Raw genomic sequence first — 20,255 nt, 5'->3', positions numbered from 1 at the left:
TGAATGAGCTTATCCGGCCAACCGAGATCCGCAGACCCGCTCTTAATAAAACAGAAAATAATTTTATAGAGTCATCATTTCGCTCTTATCCAAGTTTACGTTACGCAACTCCAATTACTGGCATGACCTTAATCACATTTAACACGGATCTCTCTCTACCTCAATGTGGAGCTTTGTGTTTTTTTAGCGCAAAAATAGCGACGTCGTTCTTTTCTCTCATTTTTGGAGAAGGAGAGAATCGCCAGATCCTTCCTGTCTTGTATTCTTAAGACGGCTGAAACAGCCTGATGGGACACCCGACTATTTCCTTGGCTCATACGAAACATTTCGGGGGCAATTTCGTCCCAATGGGCTGTGTACTCGTTCCTCTTTTTTATTCCCTCAAGACACATAAAGCTTCTTTAGGAAAACTGTCTAGTAGAATTTTTGAAATAACAAATGTTCAACTTCTTTCATAAATTCTACCGGGTATTCGATTCTTGGTATCACGGTTTATTCTTGTTTCAATCGAAGTACGTAAACACGTTAAATATGCTCCCTCAAAAAAGTCATTGATAATATTGCAGATATTTCCACATTTTTGATATAACAAATATAAAAAGATAAAGGAAAAAGGCTTAGTAATGTTGCGAATTAATCAGTTTCATAAGCTCACAAGATTTAAACGAAGACGTTACACGAATTAATTATATAAAGATAAAATTTTACATTGTTATATTATATCTTACAAATGTGCATCTGCGGAAGAAAATGCGATGGGAATCTTAATGACTTAATCCTCGCGTAATTAGGAGACACAGTAATCAGCTTTGTAATCAAGTCTTTCTTGGGTGCGGGATCAATATTAATGCCATTAGACAATGCGTGCACATTGCAACATAACATAGTATGAGCAAGATTACGGATTGCCGTGAGATGCTCCGCAATTAATTATAAACCGCATGCCGTTCAAATAATCAAGATTTATACTTTGTTTAAGATGAAGTTACGATGAGCAAGAGAGTGGTCCAAATTTTAATCACTTGTTTAATCGGCCAAAAAGCACGTTTTTTTATTTTACAATTAAAATGTCATAATCATATGGTACGATTCTAACATAAGTCTGGACGTTTCGTTACTTTATTTCGCGAGACTTTCCTAGCATGAAAATACGTGCGTTAATTTAAAAGAGTACTCGTTTTCGAGCTTTCAATGTTTGCCACAACAACGTGCAATACGCATATACGTCTGAAACTTTTATCAAACGTTTTAACCTTCCTCACAACAAGCCAAAAGCTCGTATTAAGTGCAGTTGATTTAGCAGTGAAATTCGGGTATCAACTTCGGGAAACGCCAAACAAATGCTATGCCTCGAACAAAGTAAACGTGGCTTCGCGTATAAAGCACAAACCAACCGACGTCGGTTGAGCTTTGTGGTTCTATCGCAATTTGTTTGCCGATGCTTCTGTTAAAATTTTAGTTAGATGTCTCCATTTGTAATAACGATAAAATTACTGTGCAATACATAAAACATGAAATATTACTCCCTATTTAAAAATTCAACCCATATAAATAATTCAATCCATATAAATCAGATAGTATTTATTATCATATAAAATGCAGCGTTGAATGTTTGAAAAGGAAAGCTTTCATACAATAAATTGTGTAATAATAAATAAAAACAATTAACGTTCACGAATTAAAAAACACAATAAATGTTTTAAATACTATGGTAGCAATTATATTTCAATAGTTATAATTCTGTGCATTTGTGAAAAATTATTTTTAATGAGCAATATTTTAACGGGCTTAAATATGTATATGTATAAATAATTTGAATTAAAATATGCATTTTGATTTATATTGTTTTACGATATTTTCTTTTTCTTCCATTTTACAAAAATGTTTTAAAAAAAAGAAAGAGAGAGGAATTAAAATATGAATAAGTATAAAGATAATTTATATTCTCAATGGGAAAAATCATTTTTCTTGCGAAAAATAATAAACTATGTTTTTCACTAAAGATTGATAATTGTTTTGATACGTGCTGCATGTGATAATATAGTTTATTTTATCATAACTTTGCTAATAAATATTCTTTATTTACGATGAAATTTTGATCTTCGCCGCGAGACACAATACAATGCGTCTCATCGATAATTGACGGGGACAGCAATTTTATCGCCCGACTATTGAAGTATAATATTGACAGTAGACAACGTCGATATTGTCGTAGTTGCGACCGAAAGCGCCAGTACGTCGATCGTATAATCTACAGCTTCCGCTTTCGTATTAAGTCGCGGGTCGTCGCTTAAGACTCAGCGAGTTTGGGAAAGTTATTCATCGGATGACAAACTTATCGAGCCAAGCTCATATAAGCGTTTCTCGAGCGTACTTTATTCACAAAGATGTAATTTCAAAGACGCATGTTTCAAGCTGATAAAATAAATACAGCGTGTTTTTCAAATATTTGAACAATGCAGACATATTCTCTCTTTAATCAATTTAGAATCAATTTTCTCATTAAAAAGATATAAAAAATAATAGATTTGAAAAATCACAAGCGATTAAAAATAGAACATTTCTTGCGGCTTGAGCGCTTGAAGTATATAACATGATCTCTTATATTCTATGTTTAACTTTAAGCAGATTTTATGGTAGAAGAATTTTTATTCAAAGTTTGGACACAAAGTTTAGACACAAAAGAAAAGTCGATATCCAACCTCTATCGAAAGGAAAAAAATACAATAATGTTCCAAATATATTTCAAAGAAGAATAGAGGATCACGTCTATAAAATATGTCATCGATAATCTTAAAATAATTTAATTTAACCTGTATACATTACTATCGTGTCTTACTTTTTTTTTTACATTCTAAATTTTTTTTCGAGACGTTTATTCTTTCGTTAATTCCGCACGCCATCCAGCTGCATCAGACGGATTTCAGGATTTTCGTAAATAGTCATGGTACATAAGTACACAGGTGCGGGAGTGTACATGGTTCATTTATCGCGGCGTTAATGACGACCGCTGGGAAGGTTAAGAAAATCCCGGCGGATTTATCCTTTAATGATTCGCATCTAAATTAATTGAAAACCATCGAGACGTCTGGTCGCGCCCCAGTGGCTGGCTTTTATGTTCGCGGTTTACAGGAACGAACCTGGGATTTCGATTTTCGTATCAATCCTTGTGTAACGCGAGAAAAAGGAGAAGGGATCTTTGCGCGCGATCGAACGTACTCGGATCCGATATTATTCGCTCCTACGGGAATACGAATGCCGGAAGACTTCGCGTATTTTCCAGTGAAAGATCGATCTCGTGCAATCGACCTCCACCGTCTGAAATTACAGCTAAGATGATATCGGTATATGAGCGTACCCGGATCTTTCTTAAATAAAAACGAAAAAATACTCGCAATCCAGGCTTATTAGGATTTAGTCTTCTAAAAAAGGAAGACTAATACAAAATTTTCGGTTTTCTAATATTTATATCGTTGAAATTTATAAAAGATCTCAAGGTTTGCGAGTTATAGAACAAAGCAAATCTAATCGAAGCTCCTAAACAAAATGATATACAATATAAATATATATAAAAAGAAATAATTCATGTAAAATGAGATTAAATAATAAATTAATCAATTAAAAATTAATGACAAAAACAAACGTTATCCAATTTAAAAAAATATAGAATAGTAATATTCTGCTTATTACAAAATTGTTTGATAATTAAATAAAAGAGAAATGCTATTATTGTAATAATTTAAGAGGAAAGGCGAAAGAGACGGTGATCGATGATAGAAATTCGAATTCTCGGGAGGATATCTTTGTCGCCCTTTCGAAGAAAACGGTGAAGAGGGCCAAGAAGGCTTACGGGACTTTTCGTGACAAATCGTCGGCGTTTCGGAAATGCACGGTCGCATTTGCGATATTCGTGAGGGCATGTACCGATGGAAAACTTTTGCAATAACCATTGCTCATTCGTGAGACGTATACTGAAAACCCTGCTTGTTTATATTTCCCCGGACATTCTACCTTCTTTTTCTATATAAACTGTCTTTTTCATTGGCTCTTTCTTTCACGTTTGTTTTCCATCCCCTCTTTTTCTACTTTCCTCCCTTTAATCAGCATCGACTTTAATGTGATTGAATTTTTTTCGACGCTACATAGTAGCCTTGATGTATAAAGTGTTTCAAACGTTGCTTTTGGCGACAAATTTTCTACATTTTTCCCTTGACAAAAATTTGATTGATTGGCACTTTTTTCGGAACTTATTAAATTAGTTTTCTCTGCAACGCGACAAAGTCCATTCAACATTAACTAAAATTAGAAAAATAAAAATAAGAATGTTTGTGCAATTATAATTAAAATACGATTTTTTAAGAAATGACCAAAATATTGATTCTACAAAAGCAGATATTCAATATTAGATAATTAAAAATGCTATGAAGAAGTCACATGTTAAACATGTTTTATTAAAATGTTACCACACTATTGATGAAAGGATAACAAATTCGAGTCTGTATCGTTGTTACATTTGCAACCTCGTTCAAAGTTTTGCGGGATTATACCAAATATGAAAATGATAGCATCAGGCTGCGATATAACGAGGCTTTCGACGTGTTGTTATGAATATCAAAGCAGCGGACGCGGCGGTGTCGACGTTGATATGAAAGAGCTTGGGCACTAGGTCAATAAAGATCGTTCTCCATAATGCAAAAAGCCGTACGACTGCCTAAATTATTCGCTTGTCGGTCTCATCCCGCGGTCTGTCATCTCTTTGATTTAATGCAACAACAGCACAACGCACAACACAACAATAAATTTGTCGAGACAATCAATTATTGGCTCATTGTTAAACCGTTGCATATAAATATTTCGTTTAGAAATCTTCTTCTCTGTAAATATAAAGCGTTCCACGTGATGAGTATTGAATTGACAAAAATTCACATATTATATAATAACACAAATTGAATAATACATATTAATTTTCGCGATTCATAAGCGTAACCAAATGTAAAATTTTATTAAGCATACCGACAGACGCGGGTAATCTCAGAAACTCGCAGAATGTATTGTATGTAATTCAAGATAATTTCGACGAGATGGCTATGCGAAATCGTTTGGTAATTAATTCAACCAGCTTGATGAACGCATCACGTCCGTTATTCCTAGAGCTTGCATGAGCGAGTCAGTTACAATAACAATCCGGCAGATATACGCGCTATACAATTGTAATTCTTATTACATACACAATAGACGGAAAAACAAAATTCAATTTTGAGAGTGCATAAAATGCAACGCGCGTGTATATATAAATTTTCTTGTTCACAATACAACCGGAAACCGGTCAACCAGCCTGACTTGATTTACGTGATGGTTAAAACGATGTACTCATATATTCGTACGTATGCGCCTGGTATGCATTCTGGTATGCAAATTTCTCCCGCGCATATCAGCAAGTGGCGTGTAATTTATAAATTTATACGCGCAACGCGCATAATCGAGTGGCCAACGTAACGACGGGACGCGGTGGCGATGAAATTATCTCGCCAATGTCGCGCATCATTCGATATGCCCGCATGTGATAGACAATGCGTTTTTTTCTTTCCAATATGTCGCTGTGAATATTATGGTTGGCGCCTCTTTGATAACATTTTGATAACACCGATGCACGTGAGAGCGAATAAAGAGATAGGATCCCTTTGTGCACCGCGTCGATTATTTCTCGTCAACGTAAAATCATTACTCTTCGTACTGTGGATAATTACTTTTGGCTTCTATATGGATACTATTCGAAAGTCGCTATTTTAATTAAACATTTGCGCAATGAGATCATGCGATACTTTTTTCTTCATGGAATCAATATTATTACCATAAGACGAAGGAGCAAAGTAGGAATATTTTTACCGTGAATATATTTCATTCATCTTCGGTAAAATTTTGCGTCGTTAATTTATTCAATTTAAGAGAGTGCTTAATTTCTCTGAAGCGAAAAATTTAAACTCGATATTCTTGACGAGAGGCCGGCGATTTTAACATTGAAATTTCCGGGACAATTATCTCCGCTTCTCGAAGTGGATGGATCGCCTTGCTCAGATGAGGGCCTTCGTAATAAGCTTTAATGAACTCTAATGGAATCCAATCGGCAATTCTCGAGAACTCCGCGTCGCGTTTGCTCGTGCCGGTATAATGCCTTCACCGTACATTGCGGCGCGCAAAGTGCACTGCTTATGATAGATCGTCTCGACAATGGAGGCAGAGCAGTATCTAAGCCGAGGTCGTAAATAGTAACGTACATGGGCGGTATCCTACCACCCCATATATGCACTATCGCGTTCGCTGCTATATGTGAAATCCGAAGATTTCTGCTACTTCCCTCTATTCGCGTGCTTCGCAGTCTCGCGTTACTCCGACGGGCGTACGCGTTCGCTGCTATATGTGAAATCCGAAGATTTCTGCTACTTCCCTCTATTCGCAGTCTCGCGTTACTCCGACGGGCGTGTTCTCGCGATATGAGCTGTCCCGAAAATTTATTGAAATTTATCAAGAAATTTAATTGAACATTTTGATATCGAAATGAAAGAGTGAGCTTCAAAATGTATTTTAAATATACAGTAATATCTAACATGAATTATGAATTTTTTTACTATATCTCATAATTAGATCCTTTAATTCGTCGATTGTAGGAATTTTCTCTTTAATTCTTTTCACATTTAATTGAAGATAAAGCTTCATTAATTCTTATTAAAAGACAAGCCTTTGTTACTCTTTTATTCTCTATGTGATATAATTGGAAGATTAATTAAAGATATATAATTACAAAGAAAAAATGTACGTATATTATCGTAATAATGATTTCATGACAAGTTCCGTAGCATAAATAAAAGCTTCAATTTTTATACCATGCTTTAATACATTTTAGCTTAAGTATTTAATGTGTGTGTGCGTATGTGTAAAGATAATTATTAAATTATTAAATATAAACACAAATAATTAATTATTATTAAACTTCAAGTTTGTTCGACGTATTAAATTTTTGTATAATTATATCTTTGAATTATTAGATTTCCAGAGAGAAAGAGAAAGAGAGAAAGAGAGAGAACGCTAGGAGTCTAAATAAATTAGAAATATTTGATTTATTAAATTTTGGAATATTGGAAGAGCCCTTGTCTCATTTATTACCAAGTTTTAATATTAAAATATGAACGAGCAAAATTATGAACATCATTTTATATTCATTATATTTAATACTTTTAATAATTCGTTGATTCAATTTTTGTTTTAATTTTTAATATATTCAAATATTAAATATTTATAATATTGAAAATTAGTAATAAAGAGAAAATGAAGAAAAAAAAAAGAATAGAAAGAGTAGTGCAAAATTTTATTTTGAATACGTTTTTTAAATTCTGTTATTTACTACAATTGAGCATTGACGAAAAAACTGACGCGAAAACTTACTAAACTTTAGGGAGACAACTTGCATCAGTCCTTAAAAGCATTTTTAATATCAAATGACAGCTCCAGGAATATCAGAATGGTATGCATGAGAGAGCAAACCTTCTGTCTTATTACATCTTACCGTAGTGACTTCAAAGACAAATATTGCACAAGCGAGAGACACGTCGCGCAGATAACTGCCGCGCACTATAGTGTATCCATAAATAAAAAATTCTTATTTACGGCTGGCTTATTTACCTTCTTTTAGCATTTCTTCTTAAAGCATTTAAACGACGAACAAATGACAATTGTTCGAGAAAACTAAGGATATTCCGTAATTCTAAAAAATCATTATAAAAAATTGCTTCCTTTTATACTTACTTGTATATATTATCCTACTTTGTCTTTATGCGTCTTGATTTTGAAGATAAGAAGTTGATAATTAAAATAATATAATCTAAATTACAAATAGATTTTTTCTTTTTACACGGATTTATCTAAGATTAAAATTCTCTTGCGACACAAATTCGTTATAAAACTATATAAACAGACGAAAAAGGATAAATTATCCACGAGGAAGAATAGGAATCTGTAGGAATGCGATGCATCTCTTTCACTCGCTCGCCGCTTCATTTGATACAAATGGAAGAATTCCTCCCCCGGCGAGAAGACGCGACTGACGCAGAATGAAACTTTCACGAGGCTCTATAAAAGCACGAGGAATTTTCGAGATGTTGGCCAGGAATGCTCGTGGATCTGGCAGTGTTGATGGATATACCTCTTAAGCCCGATAAAATCAGATGCAATGACGTCCGCGCTTATTTTTCTTTTCTTTTTAACCGCCGTCGTTTTTTCATCTTTCGTTAACTTTCAACAGCCTTCCTCGCTAGCGATATTGCAGGCCCGCAATCCCGGAGAAAATTGGCCAAGCGCCTTTGGCGCACGTAAAGCTCGGGCTATCCCCGGGAAAATGAGAACTCGCGTGATCGCGCTTTGATCACGCAAGAAACCGCGGCGCTGATCGAATGTGGCGCGAAAGCATCCATCAGCGACTCGCGAGGTATGGCCAAGTATCGATTCGATGCCGTACACGAAGTTGCCCTCACGATGATGGCCGCCATTACATTACTTGCCTTTCGGCAAGAAGGACGGCGAATTGAATTTCTTGAGAAAACAATATTCTTTTTATTATTAGTGTACACTGATTGTCCACATTGCCAGATTAATGACAGATTGTTTAAACAAGCAGAGACGAACTATCAACGTTCGATAATCTGTCACTGTCACATACTTCTTGGAGCAATTACCAAGTCTTCACATCAACTGTTCATTCTCAAGTGAACATTAATTTCTACTTCATATCTTGTTTCTTATAAAGAACGATAATTAAAGAGAAAAATATTTCGTGACGTACAATCGTGCTCTGAAAAGGACAGAGAACTAATGAGCTCCAAGTTTGGGGATCGCTTAAGCGATTTCCGATACTTGCGTCGGATATTGCAATTTACAAGTTATAATATGTCAAATACATAGAGTTGGTTAAATTCCAACGTGACGTGTGCAAAATTTCGTTAACATGAGACGCGCGTTCCGCGCAACCTCTATAAAATTTAATCTCGCGAGAGAAGCCGCGCATCGCAGTTTTCGCGCGCAGCCGACAGCATGAAAGCCTCGCATTTTTACAATGCTAGCGGTCACGTAAATTACTACGTAATTACGCACTCTGTACGGATTCTCCGGGTCAGGAAATATAACTACGGCCGAATGATTTGTGTGGAAATTTCTGTGACACGCGTGCATAATTACCGGATCTATTCGTCGTGCGGATAAGTCAGCCGAGAAGAGCTTGGCGCGTGGATTTATCGAGTTCCGGCATTAGGTTGAGATAACGTGGCTTTCCATACCTCAGATCGTAAAAGCGAGACGCGGGAATATTCCTTTCCGAGAATCACATTTGCGTATCGCTAAAATTGCACTTCCGGGAAGAGGGCGAAGATTTACGCGAGGTCACGCAAATCGACCGTGGAGATTTAAGTAATTTGGATTTTACATTGGAATAAATTCCTGGCGAGATTTCTCGCCGAACAAGCGACCTCTTATCATCGCTCTGAAGCAAATTGTCTGCTCCTGCTATTACGCTGATTGCTATGGTTTTAATCAACTTTTCATCAAGCCATAATTTGACTGTTTCTATTAAAAATATACAATGTCTGAATATGTAATACAGAAATATATATTCTGTACTACTATCAAAATTAACGTAAAAAATATCTAGGACCGGATTTATTATTTAAATTAAAGGCAAACTATCATTAAAAATCTTTCTTTCATACTTTCAAAAATTAATTGATATATCTTTACCTATAACACACGCTATTAAATTACAATATATGTGGACGCATGAAGTCTAAGCGCATAAAAATTTTTTAACGGTTCAAATATTGTTGGAATTTTTGTCGGTCAAATAATAATACTAAATGTCCGGCCACAACGGTATGCATTCTGTATTTGGTCATTCCCGAGAATGTTAATCGCGGTCGGGAATTTCAAAGAATGACTCTGGCTCTTATACGAAAGACTGAATCGCGATATTATTCTCCATAGTCCGAAATGTGCGGTGTTATGTCGGGTATATTACTGGTGGACTCTATATTCATAAATTTTATTGCTGCTAGACTCGTCCACGAAAATTTCCAGTTGTCCCGCGCGATGTTTTATCGTCCGACACTTGTCGGTCTGTGACTACTCATATGCCACGCGAAAAAATCTCGCAATATCACACTTCATATCGAATTTCCACGTCTAAATGACTGAATTGGAAGAAAAGATTATTATACGCTTCGCGTAAAACAGCTTTTTAAAGAGAAAGTGAGACAAAAATGCCAGAAATTGTTAATAAAAATATTTGCTCTTTTTTATCCGTCAAATATAATATTTTATCAAAAAACGCGTCATGAAAAGGCTGTTTAGTTAAATTAAAATATCTGCATCTGTAAAATATAATTTTCTATCGGAAAAGATACGTTATTTTTTTATATAATGAATTCTAAATATAACTTAATAAGTAAAATTTGCAATAGTTAAATACCAATGCTAGATCGGCGACGAGTTTTAATGGGTTTCAACGAGAAGCGACTTAATGACTTTCTTCATTAATTTATGCATAATTTGTCGGCCATAAGTGCTTGGTTGCTAGGCAGATGCAAGAATTAAACACACGAGCTTTTGACAGAGTTAATGAACAGAAAGATAAGAATTCCTTACTCTCCGTTTATCGCATGCATTTATCATCTTAATTAAAAATGTAGACGTATTAATCCAAAGCTACGCTGCATATTTGCTAATTTCACATGCTTTGTTATAATCCCTTAAGCCATCAAGTGTTATATTCCGTCTGCCTGCAGAAAGTCCTGAATATCACAAATATCTCTGTAGATTCATTAATACTACAAATTAATTATTATCACATGATAGTATCGCTTCTAATAGAATTAAATGGCGCTTTTAAGAACCTTTTCGAGGAAATATTACGTCTGATAAATAAAAAGGAGCCAATATATTTCTAGTAAAATTTTTTTATGCTTTCATAATCTAACTTTAATAAGCACAATCTGGCAACACTGACTAAAATTCCGTCAAAGTTTGACCAAGTAATTATTCCAATTACTTAAGTTTCGTGCCATTTTCCTTTGCGACAATTTCTACGGTAATTTTCGGAGGAAATCTTACTACAATCTTAACCTAAATCGCAAATTGGCCATATTAGAATGCCCGTAGACTTTACAAGCTATTGATTTTATAATATCCATAACGCGCCCTTTAATATTATACTTACGCAAGTTTAATCATCGTCTTAGAGAGTTTGTAATATTAGCAAAGTTTGAAAACATTTTCTACAAGTACCCCCTTAGGAACAGATAACTGATATTCGGTGATTCTCGATAAGTGGAAGGAAGAAAATTTTACAGATAGATTTCTTCATTTACGATCAAAAAAATAAGTTATACCGAACTTGGCGAAAATTAAATAATTGAAAAAAATAAGTTACGCCATATATGGCAAAAATAAATGAAAGAGTGGAATTCTTGAGAAAAAAAAATTTATAGAAAAACGTTCAAAATTATGATTCACAATCAGTTTTTTATAAAGAATTATCTTTTTTCTCAGATTATATTATTATTTACAGCCAACTCTTATACGAAATATTTTACGCGTTAATATTAATATTAATGAAAATCCTTTGAAATATCATTATAGCAATATATCGTGGATGACTCGTTTCAAACCATAGAAAGATTTTGATTGGCGATAGATAGCTGCAAATTACCGTCTCAACTCTCTCTATAATCATTTAGGATATATATAGATAGCATTGCAATATTGAATTTATATAATATCTCATTGGTAATTTATTTAAATATATTAATCAAATATCGGATTATCTTCTCTCACAGAGTAAATCAACATAAAAACGACCGAGCAATTCTGCGGAATTTTTGAAAATTTTCCAAATAAATTTTATTCACTTACCACATCGATGAGTTGCGAGAGCTTAAGCTTGATGCACACGCGCAGCACATCCGAAGTGTTCACCACAGGGCGTACGAGCTTGTTATAATTGGATAGCAGATCGTCGTAAAGGCGCTTCGCGTCCGGATTCCCGGCGACAGCTCCGTGAACAACCAGCGCCGAGAGGAACCATACGCGTAGCGTTTCCCCGATTATGGGGGACATCATGATCCTCCGAATCCTCCACTATAAAAGACGCGCCTGGCCCCTTTGTGCCTTCTCTTGGCCGCACGAACCACGTATCTAACAATAAGTAATGAGAAGATGGAAATTAGTAGCTGTTTCTCTTCCTCGCAATTCCCGCAAAGGAATACCGCTTGGGAACCTCTCTTATTTACTTTATTATTTAATGTCCGAGTTTCGTGTTAAGATAAAATGCAGTTTAATTAATTTATACAATTCTATTATTAACTTTTAATCTTATAGATTAATTAACGTTCGTAATGAAATTCCTAGATTCGTATTTTTAATTAGATTGCTAATTAATTCCTGTATTGAATTTCAATTAAAAAAAAAAGAGAGATAACAATTATTTAGGAAAATTTTCACTCGAGATTTAATTAAAAAATTGAGAAAAGATGACCTTTCCTCAAATTTTTGCTGAAACATATCTACGCAATCGCCCCGAAATTAGCCAGAAGAGAATGCATAAATTCTAGTATGCCATGTATACTAACACGCGCGAACGAAACTCTATGTTGGGTTGCTGTATTACTACCTTGCCAGACTACACTTCGTTACGGTACGTGCAATTCCCGCCATATAGCACACCATGGACTGGGAACGATACAACTTGGTCCGCAGGCGGATTTATGGATACAAGTAACGAGTTCACGAGTTCTCTCTCTTCTCCGCTTCTCTCCCTCACACAAAAAATTTCGCCGTGTTGAATACAAAAATAATATCGCCCGGTATAAAAATCATACGTTCTCTGCTATTTCTGAAAATTTTGAATTTGTTTGAATCTTTGATTTTCTTATTTTTCTTTTAAACAAAAGCTGCAAAATGTTTTTCTGTGAGCCTCTCTTTATCTTTCTCGTGATGAATATTACAATAAAGTTTATATATGTGATATGTAAACGGAAATGTTATCGTAATCATAATTCTGAACGTAAACTATTGCGATACGAATAGTAAATCGGAAACAAATGAGGGCAAACGATCTCGTGATACGTAACGATGTTAAAGTGCTCACGTGGAATCGGGCCGATTAACGGCAAGCCGACACTTGGCATAGTCTGGGCGTTGATTTTCGACGCGCATTAAGCCGCTAATTCGCGGCCGCAAATCGTACCCCGTCACGGAACGGATTGATCGCATGTTTCGCAAATCGCGAGGTGTTTGCGCAGTGGCATTCCAACCAGAATTTAACGGAGTCAAACCAATAGAATGGTCCAATCGCGTTATTACGCGATCTACATCGCAACAATTACCACCGCGAATGCTATGATTAAGCAAGTTAGCCGATCAATTTTATATACGTACAAAATGGCTTTTTATTCCCTTTTTTCGTTACTACATAAACGAGGAGAACGTTACACAAGAGAAAATTGCGACAATTACGGCGAACCCAGCAGCACATCACGACTTTTAGCGTTTTACGACCATATCGTGTAGTAAATACACGGTATTGCTGAAGGGTATGATTGGATTTTCCATTTTAATGATACACAATATATACTGAATTGTGTAACTGTCTACGTTTGAAAGTTTTAAAAATTTGAAAAAAACTTTGTCTTGATATTTCACGCGCCTTCAATCGTAATATTTTGACTGAAGCAAATTATTTTCCTTTATTTATTTATTTTCCTATAAATATTTAAAATAATATATAATAATTATATAAAAGTATATAATAATTTAATATAAATAATAATATTTTATAGACTTTAAAATAATGTCAAATGCATTGAAGTAAGGAAAGATTGCAATATGTTAAGAATCTCAGGTTTTACTAATAAAAGAGAAAATATAAGAGATATTGTTTAACTTAATAATATCTCTATTATTTATATAATCAAAATGTACAAATACATATATATAAATAAGAAAATCTCAAATCATTTTTTATTTCAGTTGATTCAATTTTTGTTGACTTGTTTAAAAATCCTATTTTAAACGCACACACATCCCTCCAAGCTTCCCCTCCCTCTCACTCGCGATCAAATATAAAAATCCCCTTCATGACTAGATATAAATCCCAAATTGTATACGACATCAATCTGATTCGATCGTCGTAGACGTCCAGTGTGGGATTAGCGGATAAAACGTTGCATCGTTTCGACCATTAGGATTATCCGCGAGGATTTTGCCTCGCCCTTCGTGAATCCGGGTACTGATAGCAGCGTTATATCGTCGATATTCACGCAAATGGGAAATTGATATTTGGGCATTGATGCTTCGGTCAAGCAGACTCGAGAATGCCTGAGATTTCCGCATTGCGGAAAATGTAACTACGATATAAGCGATACAAGTTCAAGCTTTTTTTTTCACCTATTAAATATCGCGAGATATTAATTTTAGTATCATTTCCAGATCAATCACTGTTGACGTCTCTTCAATAACATGTTTTTAATACGATAAACTTTAAGCTTACGTATTTTTTTAAATTCGAAACAAATTCTAAAAGGTCTCCGATTATAATACACGAATATAATATAATTTAATATATTAACGTGCAATATATAAATCAATAATTTGTTTAACATAGTAATTTGCATGTGCTTCTTGCATTACCGCAAAATATAATCCGAATATAATGAATAATACATTTGTTACGGATGACAATTCAGATGAGAACATATTCGTGATTATTAATTTATTATTATACGAAAACCAGTGAAAAAAGGAAAGCAAGAGAAATTTAAATTATTATTATTTTTTTTTTATTTTTTTACATCGCAATGATATTTCAAAACTTTAATATATTCTGAGATAGAAAAATGTGTACGAGTTTAAATGCGTCTACCTGATCCTACTATGCAACAAAGCTGTTTTAGTCGAGAAGTAGAACCACTAATGAAACAATACTTTAAAAGCTTTTGTACTTTCTGCGAAACTTTTTCTATTTGAAGAAAGCAACTTTTGAGTCGAGATGTCATTTCTGTATAATTAATATTTTACAATAGGTGATCCAAATATAGCTTATTTAAACTATGAAGATCTTTTTAATTTATTTTTAATGAAATATATATATGAGCATATAATTCAATTCGAATAAACAGTTTCATTGATGCCAAGTGTATCTTAATACGATAATAAAATTATTATATAATATATATAGAAAGATATGAAAAAAATATATATCTTTAAAGACATTTGATAACTAATATATGTTACACGAAACATACGTGGATTATTTCCAAATGGAAAAGAAAATATATTAAAAAAGTGTAATTAGAAAAAGAAAAAAGAAAGTTACTCACGAATCCCCAAAGTCTGTTTATCACTTTTCCAAACTGTTAAATAGTATTATACTTTACCTATAACATCGATAAATATGAGATTACATTATCGAATCATTATATCGAGGTTTCGAGTCACGCTGTAATCAGGCAGATTTCTCTCCCCCTCAAGTGAATGATTTCGTATAATTTACCTCGATTTCGATGTACGCGGCTGATGTATCACGATGATGCGAATATGAACGGCGGGAATTTACGCGAGTATCTACATATCCCCGGCGACGAGGAAGGATCGATCAGCGCCCTGGTCCCACTTCGTCTGCCGCCGCGCGAATATCTAATTGCTGTTGCGCCCCGTTAACTGGGTCAACGGTATATTATTTCGGATTAGCAGACCGAGGAGAGCCGATCTCACGATGTTATCATCAACCTGAAATCTATCTTAGACCCAGACAAAGTTGGCATAAGTACCAAGAACATATATTCAATATTAAATTCGGTACTATTTAACACACATTGAAATCAACAATTTCAATTTAATAACTCCAATTGTTTTTATGGTATAACTTTAGCATTGCTTTCAATATTTGTACAATTCTGATTTTTACATTTTCTATTTCTGAAATAAGAATATATTTGATTAAGATAATATATTAATATGTGTATTCGCGAATGTATTAATTCTTGTAGAAAACAAGAGAAAATGAAGATTAAACGCAGCTAATATTTTGCATCCAGAATCATTAAATGTAGATTCAAAATGAGGCATTTTGTCATTGTCGCCGCTGTATATATGAAAATATTTTTTTAACTTATTGTTTCATAATTATCAGAGAGGATTCTACCTTGCATGGGCTCAGTGGTAAGTACGGGCTTAGTAAACCGCTTAACACCTGGAAATTTTTTAAGCAAGTCACTCAAGGATCTTTGAGACAGAGATAAATAAAAAAATAAAAAAATATATATATCGAGCGATGCTTTATATACTTGAAATATTATATATCCGAAAAATAAATATTAATATCGAGTGTCGTCAAACACAGTGTCACAAGTTTTGTTTTATCCATACTCTACATTAATTTTTTTAACTTTTCTCTGTGACTCTATTGCATTTGGACGTTTTATATGCCTTATTTATAATCCAAATTAAGAAATTGCAAATATATGAATTATATAAATATGTAGCAAATATGTCGCAAAAATAAGTATAATATATGTATTTATTTGCAATAAATACACATAAAAGGCAAAATTTTTAAATACAAGACATTCGTAAAAAAGATTTGTACAATCCAAAAAGATTTAAAACATCTCCACGGCTCAGCATAGTTTAAAATCTGCTTCGTCCTCGTTTTACACTGCTTCCTTTCTATTTTTCTATTGGAAAACTAAATTACTTTATAGCGCTCTTTGTGATCGCTCGAGTGCCTCCGAATAAGGATCGTTTCTAGTGCGCGGGCGAATTCGATGGAAATGGAGACAATGAACTCGGTTGGCAATCCATATCAGGATACTGTAAGATTAACGATTCTATACCAAGCAAATTAAAATCGAAATTAAAACAACATGATGGAACGATCGATGCGTGCGTTTAGTGCCTTTATGTATTAGTTTTAATACATATAATAATTAGTCTGATCAAAATTTTAAATTATTATTAAGATTAGAGAGTTTATAGAACATTTAAATTATGCTGCCTTGTTAGCAATAATAACTATCGATCTCTCACGTGCACAGGCGCGCTGTTTTTCCCCTTAACATTCAATAATTATGATACGACGTCGGTGGTCGACAGCGATATGTATTCCGCACGATGTGTGGATCGCGGATTAAAAGGTTATCGTGTGGAAATGGCACGTTGTTTTCGACAACGTCTATCTCCGAAACTATTTCAGTTTTGGCAGAGAGAACGAAACACGGTCCGCGGAAAATAGAATTGAAAACATTCGATTGTGTGTCCGCATCGGACGACCGAGGCAATGATCGCAAAGTCACGTGAAGTTTCTATTCTTGACAATCCATTAGCTCTTTCGACCGAAAAGGATTTCACGATATCGCGTATTGGGGCATTCGATTGGGACGCATAATTGAAAAGACCCAGAATGTACTTTGCTCCGACGATGAATATTTAAACGAGAATCTGTCGAACGTGAATCTACTCGTCAAAGCTCTCGGGACTTTTGATAATCCGTTGTTCCAATTACCATTAAACACGAAGTATATTTGCGAATCGAGATAATAAATGATACCTTTCTCCTTCCGGAAGAGTATCTATAAAAAATGACTGCGCTGATGAGAATTTATAAATGTCATTACAAATCTATTTAAAACAATTATTATAAATTATGTAATAAAGTTAAAAAACACAACACATATTTATTAAAATAATTATTATGAATTATTACTTTATTTTCAAATAAACAATACAACTATATTGTTGTAGTAATAAAAGAGACAAAAGAATTTTATAAACTAAATTATTCATCTTCGATACGAAGTGATGGCACAGTCGAAAGAATTCCGTAGGGATATTGAAAATTCTTTGTGAATGATATTCAGAATTGGAGCGTTTATTAAACTTGGATAAAAATCGCGGCGCAATTCCAATTGGAATACCGGGCGAAAGTTTCAGGGCGCGCGGACACAATGGAAAGGATTTTGCACGGCGCAGGATATTGAATCCGTCGTTGCGAGAGATGCGGAATAATAGTAAAAATCGTAAAAAGAACACGACGCGCGTCACATCGTGTGTTCGTGCATCGAAATGCATTCGATAATCGACCGCACCTCGCGATTAGAGACAACCTCGCGACGCGTCGCCGTCGCCCCCGTGGAAACGTCCCGCGTCAAATCGCGAATCGTTGGCGAATCTCTTCCTCGCTATTACCTTGCACGCTCTTGCTTTCCGCGATTAAAGTTTATGCGAATTGAGATTAGCGCGGCAGCTGCCGAAAGCAAGCGCGAACCATTCTCGCAACTTTGCTCTAATTACTTGCGATTATATCTTACGCGCGTTTGAAGCGTTATTCGCCCGGATCCGAGTACTAATCTCTATTTGGAAACTCTGGTTTTCTACGATTATTACGTTTTTGCACGATTAGTATTTAATTTTATCTCACAACATTCTTGAAACACGTTCAAGGAATAATCGTCCTTCGCCATTACGGAAATTTCAATTCACGCGCCAAAAATATATATGCATATTAGCGCATGTTAAAAATTAACATTTAAAAGTTTTATTTTTTTGCAATTATTACGACAAGTATTATAACACACATTATATAGTATATTATGTACAGTTGGTTTTATGGAATTACATTAAAATTCAAAAAACCTAGATTTGCCCAACCAATTCTGAAAACATTTACTTTTTATTATTTTTATGGTTGATGCCAAATTTGCATGTATTACGATTACGCAAAGAGATTATCGCGAGAACAACACAAACCGTATATACAAACCTCCGTAAATTCGCGTCGTCCGTTTCTTCTCAAATGCGTGGCGAACGCGAGGAGATCCGCGGCAGATCCCTCGAAGAGATGTGCATCACGCCAACCGGAAACCGCGCAGCGTTCCAGAGGCGCCTGGAACAAACCCCTGCCCGATGATCCCGAGGATCGTGAGCGGAATCCCGAGCGATGCCCGCGACGTCGACGTCGACGACGGGGTTAACACTGGCCCTAACTTTGCGCGCACTTCAAGCCACGCCGGTCTCTCGCAGCAGCTCTCGGGACCGCTGCACACTCGCACGCACTGCACCCACGACTGAAGGCGGGCACCGTCGAGGTAGTTGTCGCAACGGGGTGCGACGCGCCGGGATATCTCGCTCGTTCGATGGCGCCACCGGGTGCGCGCCACCGGTCGCGGCGAGAAGAGCCCGCGTGAGAGGGAGAGAGAGAGAGAGAGAGAGAGGCGCATCTGGGGAAAAGTGGTCCGCGCGCCGGGCGGGGTGGATTCTGCAAGAATCAGGACCGATCTTGCGCGCGTACGAATCACCGATACAGTAACCGCAAAGACACCAGTTGGAAAAAGCCGCGCAAGGAATATGGCGGGAATCGAAAGAAGTTGAACGCACCTGAGAGTTATCGATTGAGAAATCGATCGTGCTGCTGCGCATGCTCGTCGTACGCCGCCAAAATCTGCTTCAAGAGACGGATCGATAATCCGTCTCTTAAATCATCCCGAGAATAATTTCAGATCGACCATAGCTAGGATACTGTTAGATGATATATATCATATATAAAGATATTAAGAAATTGCTTTATATATGTGTGCACACACGAAATCATTTAAAATTAAAGAAATCTAAGTTTTACCTTGACTCTTAAAGAGATATAAAAATATTATTTAAATGATTTTATTTTAAAAGAGTATTATAGAAGAAATATTATATTGCCTCCTATAAATATTATATATTTAAAATTTTATTCATCACACATTAAAATCTAGTTTTTTTGTTTCTCTGTCTCTGAAACATAAGGGAAAATTTTATTTGAATTGTTCAGCGTTCGTGAGTCGTTAATAAGATCAAATAATTGTCTTCTAAAATTAATTGCTTCATTTTTTGAGATCACAGTAAAATCTCTCTGAATAGTAAATCCTATTATAAATATAACGCGAAATAATTATTCATATTATTACTGCTCGAATTATCTCGTTGAAAAATTGGCTAATTTACGGCGATGTTGACAAACGTCGAAAATAAGAATAAATGCGAGTGTTACATAGAGATCATTAATTGTCCTAATCTATTTCTCCAATAAGAGAACATTTCTTGTGTTATATCAATATTCTTCGTGAAATTCATGACATGATAGATATTTTACATAATTAATATTTCAACCAAAACTTTGTGTTTTCTGA

At 35.0% G+C, this 20,255-nt stretch overlaps 1 protein-coding gene across 3 annotated transcripts in view; it reads right to left on the bottom strand.

Moving 5' to 3' along the window:
* LOC115241680 (acetylcholine receptor subunit alpha-like) overlaps positions 1-19,149 on the bottom strand; it is a 159,389-nt gene extending 140,240 nt beyond the window's left edge. For all 3 annotated transcript variants that reach the window (XM_029817554.1, XM_029817555.1, XM_029817556.1), the window contains exons 1-2: positions 18,854-19,149; positions 11,950-12,231 (exon numbers count right to left, since the gene is read on the bottom strand). In XM_029817554.1, coding sequence (XP_029673414.1) covers positions 11,950-12,156 — 207 coding nt within the window. In that variant the 5' untranslated portion in view covers positions 12,157-12,231; positions 18,854-19,149. The remainder of the gene's footprint in view (positions 1-11,949; positions 12,232-18,853) is intronic.
* Between the last annotated feature and the right edge of the window lie 1,106 nt (positions 19,150-20,255).

Source organism: Formica exsecta, unplaced genomic scaffold, assembly GCF_003651465.1.
Source record: "Formica exsecta isolate Colony F162 unplaced genomic scaffold, ASM365146v1 scaffold502, whole genome shotgun sequence".
Taxonomy (NCBI): domain Eukaryota; kingdom Metazoa; phylum Arthropoda; class Insecta; order Hymenoptera; family Formicidae; genus Formica; species Formica exsecta.
This window is presented reverse-complemented; position numbering and strand designations above follow the sequence as displayed.